The sequence below is a fragment of the Adiantum capillus-veneris genome, chromosome 17 (genome assembly GCF_014529385.1).
Source record: "Adiantum capillus-veneris isolate H3 chromosome 17, ASM1452938v2, whole genome shotgun sequence".
Lineage (NCBI taxonomy): Eukaryota > Viridiplantae > Streptophyta > Polypodiopsida > Polypodiales > Pteridaceae > Adiantum > Adiantum capillus-veneris.
Window position 1 is genome coordinate 24,707,941 of NC_140947.1, and position 12,464 is coordinate 24,720,404.

The following is a 12,464-nucleotide window of genomic DNA, read 5'->3' on the forward strand; positions in this document are numbered from 1 at the left end:
TATCCCGTGCTCAAGATCTTGCTTTTATGCGTCTTTTGAACTTTTTTGCTTGCTTCCCATGCAATTGTAGGAAGTCTATGTGAGGGGTTTTGACGCATCTTTATCATGTAATTCACAACCCTTTCCATGCCCATAATCTGAATGGAGGACATCCTGACTCAAGAAGTAGGAGCATATATGGTGTTTGTGTCTTCACTTGGAGAAAGTTTGTAAGAAAACGCTTTTGGACATTCTCAAACTCTTTCCAAGTAGACTTTGAGATGCTCCCGTCCCACACTTCAACTCCATAAAGAAGAACCGTTGTCACCAATGTCTCAAAAAGATACTTCTTGAGAACCCAACACTTGATGTTTCTCGCATTACACATGTTCTCAAATGCATAATATGCTCTCTTTCCCGCTTCCAAACGACGCATAGCACATTCATGCCACTTGTGATTGGATGGAACCACAAGGCAAAGGTACTTAAAGCTCTCAACAAACTTCAAGTGTCTCCTTGTTGTACACAATGCATGGCTTCTTCTTATAATTGGTTTTCACAAGCATAACCTTTGTTTTGGATTCATTCACAATCAACCCACTATGCAAGTAAAAGTTCTCAAGGACAACCATAAGCTTTTGTGTATCTTTTAAAGTGTGTACTAGAAGCACTATATCATCCACATACAACAAAAGCATGATTACCGCATTGCAAATAGTGACCTCTTCAATGCCTTCTTCTTGCATAAAGTCAAGTACCATTTGTTCCAATTGATCAATGCATAAACCAAAGAGATTTGGTGACAACGGGCATCCTTGTTTAACCCCAATAATGCTTATAAGTTTTTTTGAAATTTCTCTTCCCATGCGCAATTGACAAATCACCTTCTCATAGATTCAAAAAACCGCAAGCATAAACTCACTTGGCACTTGGAGTTCTTCCATCCTTCTCCACAAATTGTTACGTGGAATCATATCAAACGCTTTCTTAAAGTCCACAAAACAACAATACAATCTCTTGCCTTTCAACCGACTTTCCTCCATGAGAACACGAAGAGTGACAAGATGATCAATGGTGCTATGGCATCGACGAAAACCCGCTTGTCCCTTTGCACGCTTGTCATTATCTTCAACCCAATCATTCAATTTCATCTCCATTATGTACCCAAACAACTTTGCCATAAGAGACCCAATCATTATAGTCTGGTAGTTGTTTACATTCTTTACATCCCCTCCTTTATGCAAAGGCTTAACCCAATTAGTACTCGAATCATAAGGTATACCATGTTGAAGTGCAAGGTTGAACATATCACACATCAACTCATGGGTAAAATCTCCCGTCCATTTGATCATCTTCAACTTGGTACCTTGAAGATCTCTCGCTTTGCGACGAGTGGCCAACTTTTCAAGCCCACCGCATACATCCTCAATAGTAAAAAAAGAGGGCATGTATGGGAGTGAACCATAAAATGACATTTTTTCAGCATTTGGTGGCTCATATAATTGCCTACAATGTGTGTACATATCCACAAGATTCAAGTTACCAAAATTCTCAACAACTTGCCCCTCAAGTTTCTCCAAAATCTTCCACATGCATATACCTTTTCTTGGACTTGAAAAAATTGTTGCTTTACTTTCCATCTTCTTCTCTTCTTTTGAACCAATGCCTTGTATGTATGCAAATGACTTTGATAGTTATCTTTGTCCATAGTTGCATCAAGCTTTATCAAAGACTTTCGAGTATCTTGACATTTTTTTATCAAATCACCTTTTGAATGATCTATCTTTGTTGATACCATGGAGATGCTTTATAGCAAAGCATTCTTTGGCACAAGAACAAATAACTTTCTTGAAAGCTTCCCATTTAGTTTCTAATGGTGCATCATATTGAAGCTTCTTCATCCATAATTTTTACTCAACCATTTCAATGTACATTGGTACCTGTTTGAAATCCATACATAGTGATAATTTCTCTTTTCTTTGGTTGAGATTATCATGCTTAGTTGCTTCTCCACAGGAAAGGTCAATACATAAGGTGTGATGGTCGGATTCTGGGGTCCATTGGCCAAACATAAAACTCTTTATGCGATACATGATGGCTTCGAAGAGTAGCATATAGTCAATCACACTGTCCCGATTATATCTCCTACATATAAATCCATTGGTTCCACTCCACAAAGATACACCATTGGCAATAAACATACCCGTCCTATTACACATGTGTAAAAGTAACTTTCCATAGTAATCCAGCTCTTTCTCATCCATTGAAGAATGATCATACAAGTGAACTTTCTCCAACTCCCTTGAATTGTATGGCATATCAAATTGTTGAGTATCATGTTGCAATGTTTTTGTGCGAACATTCATATCCCCAAATACAATAACATCACTTTCACCTTTGAAATAAACAATGTCCTCTTCTAAATAAAAAATTGGTTGATCTCTATCCATGCAAGCATAAAAGGGAGAATCATGATGAGGAATGTAGCAACCGGCTACAAAAATGGGTGCTCTTTTTGGTGTCATGATTTTTAGCCATACATAACGTTTGTACTTGCCATCTTTCACAATTGATACAAAATCTTTCAATCCTTTCTTAATCATACATACTACCCCTTCTTGTCCTTTTCGTTGCTTAATATTCTTTGACCATATCAATGAATGTATATTGTAATTCTCCAAGCCGTTAATCCTTTGTGTATCATGCTCCCAAGTTTCAACAAGAAGTACAACATCGGTTTTGCTTGTTAGTTCATCAATGCCAACCCCCGCATTCCATGGGTATCCATTACAATTCCAGAAGCATATTTTCAATTGTAACTCTGTCTCATAGGTCACACATCCCTATTTGAGAGAGAGAGAGAGAGAGAGAACATTCTCTCACCCTTCATCCCTTCATTTAAGGCAAAGGTCATCACAAAAAGCAAAATAGTCACGACTGATTTCTCTAATAATGTATCTTTTCAACTTTAAAGTGATAAAGGCAACCTTTTGATAGATCAAATGCCAATATAGTACTTGGGGTGTTGATGCATTTGCAAGTGTTGTACATCATGACTAGAGAAAGAAGGCTTCTTAAGGAGTGGATATCTAGGAGAGACGCTAATGAGCAAAGATGAACACCATGATTGTAAAATGCTCTTGAAAGGGATGTCATAGTGTCTTAGGAGATATGATACCAAATGTAACAACTATCACACTTTTGTGATACGAAAAAGAGGGATTGAAAAGAAGGTTAACGCTTTCTTGTAAGTGGAGAGGAAGAGGACAACCATAAGATACCACTCATTGGAAGTGTTTAGACCACATGGATTTGCCTATCTTTTAGAGTCTTGCTAGGATCTTTACCTTTTTTATCCTTTTTTCTTTTGTTGCTTGGACAATTCCATTGAGAATGGTGGTGACAAACAAGTGAGAAACATGGATTTGCGCATCTTTACGATTCTTGTCAAGATCTTTGCCTTTTTTATTGTCCTTTCTTTTATGTGGAATTACCATAACAAAAAGGTAGCTAATAGGGCTTTTGCATGACTTTTCACCAATATCAATTCATTGTACCTTCGACAAATACATCGCCAAAAAATGACACATGAATACAAAAACCTATACATTGAACATTAGTCTTAATTCTAAACATGTAGGTGCTTAGCAATAAATATGTGCATAAAAAGAAAGAATTTAGCTAATAGGGCACATGCATGACTTTTCACCAATATCAACTCATTATACCTTTGGCAAAATACATCGCCAATAAAATATAAATTAAAACGCTTGCAAACCAATAGAATACTACCAATGGATAGAGAAGTCAGATGACCGACTATTTTCTAAAGTAAGTCCAAGGAGGATCAATGAGAATAGATGGTAAAGGTAAAGATAGACAAGATTAAATGATAAAATGCATTTTGCTAAATTAATCTCCCATAATCAATGATTATAAGGGAAGAACCCTTATAGAAAGGACAGGAGGAGATGATAAGCAAAACAAAGAACCAGGTAGAAGATTGTGAACCCACAAAGTATGTCTACAAGGGAAGGGTTTATGAAACCAAAAAGTAATGGCAAAGGATAGAGGTGTATGTTAGGGAGAAACCGGAGGGAAGGAGATAAGAGGAAATAATTTTTTAAACATCAGGTGCATTTACAAATTATGGAATTAGGAAGGTGGAATATTGGAGTGCTTGAGACAACAAGCAAGTAAGGGAGAGGCTTATAGATAGAAGGGGTTAGGCTCATGTCATAGATGAAGAGCAAAAAGAATTCTGAAAATGAATGAAGAAGGTTTAGATTGGGGGATTTTATGCAGGAGATAAATTCTAGCACCATAGAAATGAATTGCATAAAAGAGGGGAGGGGAGAGAGAGAGAGAGAGAGAGAGAGAGAGAGAGAGAGAGAGAGATTCTCTCACCCTTCATCTGAAGCAAAAGTCATTGCAAAAAGCAAAATAGTCATCACTGATTTCTGTAATAATGTATCTTTTCAACTTTAAAGTGACAAAGGCAACCTTTTGATAGATCGGATGCCAATATAGAAATTCATTTGCAAGTAAAAATGCAAGTGTTGGATATCATGGCTAGAGAAAGAAGGCCCCTTAAGCAGTGGATATCTAGGAGAGACCCTAATGAGCAAAGATGAACACCATAATTGTAAAATGCTCTTGGAGGTTGGGGGGGGGGGGGTCATAGTGTTTTAGGTAATATGATACCAAAAATAACGACTATCACGAAAAGAGAGCGATTGGAAAGAAGGTTAACCCCAACCCCCCCTTTCGCGCTTAGGACGAGCGTGCACCCACAAATCTATACGTTGAGCATTAGTCTTAATTCCAAACATGTAGGTAGGAATTAGCAATGATGAAGCTTAGCACTAAATATGTGCATAAATAAAGGATTACTATAGAAAAAAGTTGGCTATTAGGGCTTATGAGTGAATTTTCACAAATATCAATTTATTGTACCTGGAAAAATCAATAAATGACACATGAATACAAAAATCTATACATTGAGCATTAGTCTTAATTCCAAACATGTAGGTAGGAATTAGCAATGATGAAGCTTAGCACTAAATATGTGCATAAATAAAGGATTACTATAGAAAAAAGTTGGCTATTAGGGCTTATGAGTGAATTTTCACAAATATCAATTTATTGTACCTGGAAAAATCAATAAATGACACATGAATACAAAAATCTATACATTGAGCATTAGTCTTAATTCCAGATACGTAGGTAGGAATTAGCAACGATGAAGCTTGGCACTAAATATGTGCATAAAAAGAAAGAATACCGTAGCAAAAAGGTAGCTGATAGGGTTTATGCATGATTGTTCACCAACATCAATTCATTTCACATTGGGCAAATACATCACCAAAAAATAGAATTAAAAACACTTGCAAAGCAAGAGAATACTACCAATGGGTAGAGAAGTCAGAAGACAAGCTATTTTCTAAAGTAAGTCCAAGAAGGATCAATGGGAATAGGTGGGGAGGGTGAAAATAAATGCTGAAATGCATTTTGCTAAATTAATCTCTCATTATCACTGTGCAATTCCTACAATGACAAGCAGAGTTATATAGGAGAAGGAAATTATACTAAGCTTGGAGTTGTACGCCAAAGAAAAGTACATCATGGATTTTTTGGAAGCTTCAATGTTTTAAAAGCAATAAATTTTCCTTTAATGATTACAAGGGAAGAACCACTATAGAAAGGAAAGGAAGAGATGATAAGCAAAACAAAAAACAGTTTGAAGATTGTGACCCCATAAAGTATGTCTACAAGGGAAGGGTTATTGAAACCAAAAGCATAGAGGTGTATGTTAGGGAAAAACCAGAGGGAAGGGGATAAGAGGCATTAGTTTTTTCAATATTAGGTGCTTATTGATAGAAGGGGTTAAGCTTATGTCATAGATAAAGGGCAAAAAGGAATTCTGACATCAGATGAAGAGGGTTTAGATTGGGGGATTTTATGCAGGAGATAGATTCTAGCACAGTAGAAATAAATTGCATAAAGGAGAGAAGGGGGGGGAGAGAGAGAGGACATCCGCTCACCCTTCATCTGAAGCAAAAGTCATCACAAAAAGCAAGTAATCATGAATCTAATTTCTCTAATAATGTATCTTTTCAACTTTAAAGTGATGAAGGCAACCTTTGGATAGGTGGGATGTCAAGATTGAGCTTTGTAGGTGCTGAGGCATTTCAAGTAGCAATGCAAGTGTCGGACATCTTGACTAGAGAAAGAAGGCTCCTTAAGGAGTGGATATCTAGGAGAGGCTAATAAGCAGAGATGAAAGGGGGGGTCATATACCAAAAATAATGACTATCACACTTTTGTGATACGAAAGAGAGGGATTGGAAAGTAGGTTAATGCTTTCTTGTAAGTGGAGAAGAAGAGGACAACCATAAGCTATTGCAAAGTTAGATCCCACGGTGTCATGGCAAGACCTCTTATCTGGTGCCGACAGATTGATATGTATTGATGATAAGGATAAGAAGGCTAATAAGAGGATGATGTTGAGAGCTTAAGAGCAGGAAAACTATGGCAGATAGTTCAAGGCATGAGTACCTTGGGGAATATGAATGCTAGTGAAGCAGAAGATAAGTACACGTGTGCAAAGGGAAGCGAGAAGAGAACCCTAAAAGCAGATTATGTATAAGCTGTGTGCTTTTTAAGATAAGGATCCCCTTTGAAAGAAGATAAAAGGAGGAATTTTGGTTATTAAAGGAAGCTAAAAATGTTTGGAGGATTGAAGAGAGCAGGGATTATTGCACACAAGGGAGAAGTGCTGAGGTGATGGGAGGGTGGTACCCGGAGATGACAACAGGTTTCATTGAGATACCCAGTTGACTGGACCAAGGTTTTACCTACTGGTTTAATGATCACATTAGGGTGCATTCAAACTGCCGAACCCCGCACACTCAATCCCTACCTTTTCCAGGTTCATGCCACTCACACAAGAAAGCCCATCAAACGAAGCAAAATTCTGGCAATGCTGCAGCAATGAAGCGCTGAAGCCGGTCACCTCATCAGCTTGTTGACAGTCTGAACTGTGCCTTAAGAGTCTTTTTTTTTTTTTTTTTGGGGGGGGGGGGGGGGATATTTGAGACCAATTCTTGTATGTTTCTTTTTGGAAGAAGAGAGGGAGGTTAAACAAGTTATGGCAAGAGATGTTAGAGACCTTGTCTTCAAAAGAAAGAAAATTAGATTGTTTACCCAAAATTTAGATCATGAAGAGGATTACAGACAGAGGGGGAGCCAATATTAGATCACCTTTTGGAGTTACAAGCAAAAGCTGAGGGAAGATGGGATTAAAGGGGGAAAGGGAGGGGGGGGGGGGGGGTGCAGCACAAAAAATTGGAAAGAACACCAACCAGTCGCAACTCAGATGTATCTGTAGAATGTGAAATTTGCATGCCCACTAACATGCCAAATTCACTTGCTAGGTAAATATAGACGCTCCCTCTGTTCAATCAAGAAGGTCATTAATCCTGTATACAGGGAGCCCGTTCTTGAAGGTACTCTTAAAGTGCAAACTATCATGGTAGCATCAATTGCACAATACAAGATTGACGACAACCTCACTAACAGGGCCACAAATGGCCATGGCTGCCTTGAGTTGGGATCTGCAAGACAAATTCCTAGAAACCATGAATCTTGAGCTCTAATTCCATAAGACTAGAGTGACATGTGCAGAGGTTGAAAAAATAATGGTAAAAAATAGCTCAGGTTGATGATAATGGTAACACAGGTCAAAGTCAGAAAATGGTCTAAGAGTAGAGGTCAGGGCCAGCATGTAAGAGGCTCACATTTTCCTCTTTGTAAAATTGCAGTCACACTCGCCTCCAGAAAAACAAGACTTTACTTACCAATCATTATCTACACGGCCTTCAGTAAAGAAAGCTGGACTTCTACCCATTTTTGTTTTAAAAATCTCTCTTGTCAAAGAATGATATATTCCTTTACCTTTGGATATATCTTCATGATACAAAAACTGTCAAAGCTATAATACAACCTAAGTTGATGATTGGAACCAATGGAACGCTTTGTGGTGCTATGATGTGCCCATTAATTCAGGGCAATTCAACGTAAAACACAGCTTGAATTAAAGGAGATTGAGTTATATCCGCAGCTGTTTGCATAAGCTTTTTACACAAGGTCTTACTCCCTTCGAACATGTTATAAGGGAATCACTATTAGTACAATCCTTGATAATGAGTGCAGGATCCTTTCCACCTCCGTGTTCAAGGAGTTTCTTGCGAAGAATGGAACCAACCTCAGGAGACAGAGGATCTTCCTCACATACCATATCCCAGATTGTTGCAGCAATGCACTCAGCATATAAGTAGCTATAGTAACCTGAACCAAGATTATTAAATTAGCAAACCACTTTACCATAGGAATATTCTCACGAATGTAATTGTCTTTTCTACATTCCAAGCAACATGTCCTTCAATACAGGCACTTGATATACCTAACCAGATAGTTTCCATCTTGATGTAGTAAGGTTATGTCCAGAAAAAAAGTGATTTGCACATACAAGCTTCTTAACGGATTGAAAGCACAAGAAGCAGAAATGTGAGCCTAGAAATCAGACATTGAACAGTGCGGAGGAATGAAACATAACTGGAGATTTGAGCAGCCCATATATCATTCAAAGATAAGCCTGCGGAAACGAACAGATGAAGTGCCAAACAACAATTATATGGCTCAAAGGGACAGAGAAAGTTAAGTATTCAAACATCTGTCCCCTCAAGACACCAGGCTTGCCTGCCGGTGTCTGTATATTAGTTACCGATAGCATGAGGGAGAGTCTCTGTGGAATTATCCTTTAGCAATCCCTTTACGAGCATAGTAGACAATAGACCAGCTTCACCAGCTAAGACCAGTCAACCGGCTTAGACAAGATGGCCCAACAAGATACCAGCTCATCTCAGTCGACCAGCTTCGAATAGACCCACAGGGTAGACCTGCTTCAATAGGCTAGTTATGGCGACCTTGAGTGAGACTTCGATGGAGTTAATGGGAATAGAGGCCATGTGCCTGTCCTCGGCAGCTTGTGTCCACCTGGCAGTGTGTGACATACGACACCTACTCAGATTGGGATCACAGCACCGTTTCGTTATCTATAACAGGATGGCTTAGTGGCCAGATTCAAGAGGTTTCACATGTATCCCTCCTCCATCAATCTCAAAGGGAGGTAGCACAGTGGACTACCTTCTCAGAGGTAGCACATTTGATCACATCACTCACTACTGCCCCCCTGCCTATTGGTACTGACCATACATACATTTCACTCCCTTGACAGCACACTCCCACCCCCACACCATCTACATGCACCTGTGACCCCACACATCACCATACGCTTCTCACACAATTTGTCCGATATTTACACAAGACCCGCACACCCACCCATATGCTTCTCACACAATTTGTCTGACATCTACACAAGACCTGCCCACCCACCCATATTGAGGACCCACAGAGATGGTATGACTATGCACAACGACACTATCAAGTGCCTAGGCAGCCACTGATTCTAGAGCCTCCAGACCCATGCCAAACCACATTCACTTCTTTACAACTGTGACGATGGAGAGAGCTATTCATTGCATGTAGCATCGCCGTTCTTTAGATCACATACGCATGCAAAGTGAGCACCTTGTATACGCCGCAGGCACCCTTGTCCCATTAATTGCCTAGCTCTTCACCACAACACTAGCAAAGGGATTACAAGCAGAGTGGACAAGGCACACCACTCTCCCTATCCAGAAGTCCAGGGACACTCTTGACCTGGGCAACTCCCAGATCATAATGATTGGCCCCACTATGGAGGAGTGGTGGAGGTAGAGTTGAGCTCATTTACAGCGAGCGAGGGACCTACAAGCCACCGGACAAGCCCCTTTCACACGAGACCTCTTCCATCAATCACATCTTACTTGTGCGTTGCTTGCCTAATTGATTAGCAAAGGCACGGAAGAGGCAACTAAATTGCTGATTTGTGGATTTCCACAAAGCAACAGACAGCCGCACACAACATACTCTTCCAAGTTCCAACGACTGCAAAAATAGTGTGTGCCATCAAAGATGATTTCGGGGATCTACTCTCTCTGCGAATAAGTGACATGCCAAGTGCACTGACCAGGAGGCACCTCAGAGCCCATTGCTAGCACTATTGGTGTGAAGCAAGGGTGCCCACTCTCACCAACTCTATTTGTCCTCTACATCGAGGAGGATATCGGAGTACATCTTCATGCAGAAGGTGTGAGCATGGATCTTGCAAGTAATCCACTCCATATTTTTGCTATAAGCTGATGATATTGTGTTGACACTTGAGTCACACAATGGACTACAGCTCCATCCACAAGCTTTGGATGAGTTTTTCATAGAGAGAGGACTCACAATTCTCAAGGTTCCTACTTTTCATACATCTAGGCAGATCAAGAGTAGAGCCCTAATCACACTAGTTGGAGGGCGAGTCAAGGTGGTGGACTCATATGTATACCTTGGGAATACTTTCACACCCACCACACACCGCTTCTACATGGCAAGCGCAACCAAAGATGGGCTCACTAGAGGGTATGCTGTCTTAGCAATGCTAGAACACCATTGCCACCACGCGCACTTCCCGGAGCCCCGCACAAAGAGGTGGCTTTTTGCCACCTTAGCTACCCCTGCCATGATGTATGGAGCAATAGTTTGGGCACCTCGACTTACAAATTCATGGTGTACACAGATTGGGGGACCACGGGTCATGATGATCTCCCACATCATCTGCAGCAAATCCTTTATCTCACAACATTATTAGAGCAGAGTTGGCCATATCGGCCATGTTAGTGGAGACTCTTTCAGAAAGTATGTTTCATTCACAGATTGAAGGAGCTACTGCAAGACAGACTTTCAAATAGAGCTCTCGAGACATCGAGGCAGATGGTGAGGTAGCTCATGGTATGCACAGATGACACATGGGTTAAATAAACATGGTCTGGATATAGACTGAACCCACACCTTTCAGTATGACCTAGGCTCACCATTTATGCGCTTCTCACATAGTGAGAGGAATCTGATCCTTGGACAAGATTTGTGACAGTTATACATCCAAGAGACATGGATTGCACCAAGACAACCTCTTCCATCAAAAGATGCTATATTACAGAGAGCATTTCATGACTATTCAGAAGGATGACTTCATCCAGCAGTCCGGATTTATGGATACATAGATGCCACATAGTGGTAGAGTGTAAATTGGATAGCTCAGGGTCTCATCTCACAGACTTAAGAGTGAGGTTGGGCAAAGGAAATGAAGGGTATGTGGAGGTGGGATGTAGAGCCAGGAGTGCTATGCATGCAGATGTCCAACATATGAGAGCACATGGGGCTGCTGCAGGTAGAGATTGTTCAAGCCCATAGATGCCTTGGAGCACAAGGACACCAAACCTACACTCGACACGGAGTGGCGAAATTCCACCCCAGAGAGTACATCACAAGGCCATCTGAGAGATCCTAGTACGACGTGAGCATTCCATAGTGACCCATACAAAGGGAGATAGAGCGGGCCTTCTTAGATCGTGCTGCTATGCTGTGTGGACTTTTCACTCCATACCCACCTATGCATTCCATACTACAGCTCCAGTTTGGTAGCCGATGGAGCTAGTTAGTCCTTTGCATATCATGGCTGTATTTCCCTATGCATATCTTTCCACACATTAGCGTTAGAGCTTCATCCCCCTCATTACTGATACGTATGTACACACACCCTCATGTCAGTCTATTTTATTTTGTAGCAGGTTCATTTGAGCACTTTTGTCCTTTTTTTTGGATGCCAAGAGGACATATACATTTACACTATTCTGCCTCATAGGTGGACTTAGGCCTCCAGAAGACGTTAATAAAGCTCTCACAGTTCCAGCTAGCTGCTTACTAGCAGTTAAGTTTTTAGTTTTTCACTTTACTTCATTTTATTTTTGTACCCAAACGTTGTATTAGATCCACCAAGATTGTATCAGTTTGGTCTCATAGGTCATTTTGGCCTTTTGAAGACGTTTAATATAACATTTCATTTTCATTTCTATGCCACATGTCAGCGGATACAAATGGGGGACAGCTTGCAAACAGGATACTCGATCAGAGCACAGAGGACGAGGCTCAAGGGGAGTGGCAGGCTTATTGAGGGAGGAGTTGATTGATACATATAGCCTGCAGGGATGAGCAGGCTAGGTACATATGGGTGAGACTGAGGGCAGAGACACGCAGATACCTCTACATTGCTATTTGCTACTTTCCTCCGAGTATGTCAGTATATGCACCACCTAGAGGACAATCCCCCTTTTCTATTTTGGATGATGACATATGGGAGTTCTCTAGGGATGGTGACATTCTCATCCTGGGGGACTTCAATGCTAGGACTGCCCATCACCGGACAATATTTTATGATACTTCAAAGGAGATGCTGAGGGAGCTGGATGTTGCAGAGATGGGCCTATCTAGAATATCAC

The 12,464-nt window shown here is 40.5% G+C and overlaps 1 protein-coding gene across 8 annotated transcripts in view; it reads right to left on the reverse strand.

Moving 5' to 3' along the window:
- Positions 1 to 7,752: 7,752 nt before the first annotated feature.
- The window catches only part of LOC147436936 (Zincin-like metalloproteases family protein), a 178,440-nt gene continuing 173,728 nt past the window's right edge, over positions 7,753 to 12,464 (reverse strand). For 5 of the 8 annotated variants that reach the window (XM_086486330.1, XM_086486329.1, XM_086486332.1 and 2 more), the window contains one exon: positions 7,753 to 8,328. In XM_086486330.1, coding sequence (XP_086342456.1) covers positions 8,090 to 8,328 — 239 coding nt within the window. In that variant the 3' untranslated portion in view covers positions 7,753 to 8,089. The remainder of the gene's footprint in view (positions 8,329 to 12,464) is intronic. The other 3 variants (XR_015184782.1, XR_015184783.1, XR_015184784.1) reach the window with 1 other exon arrangement.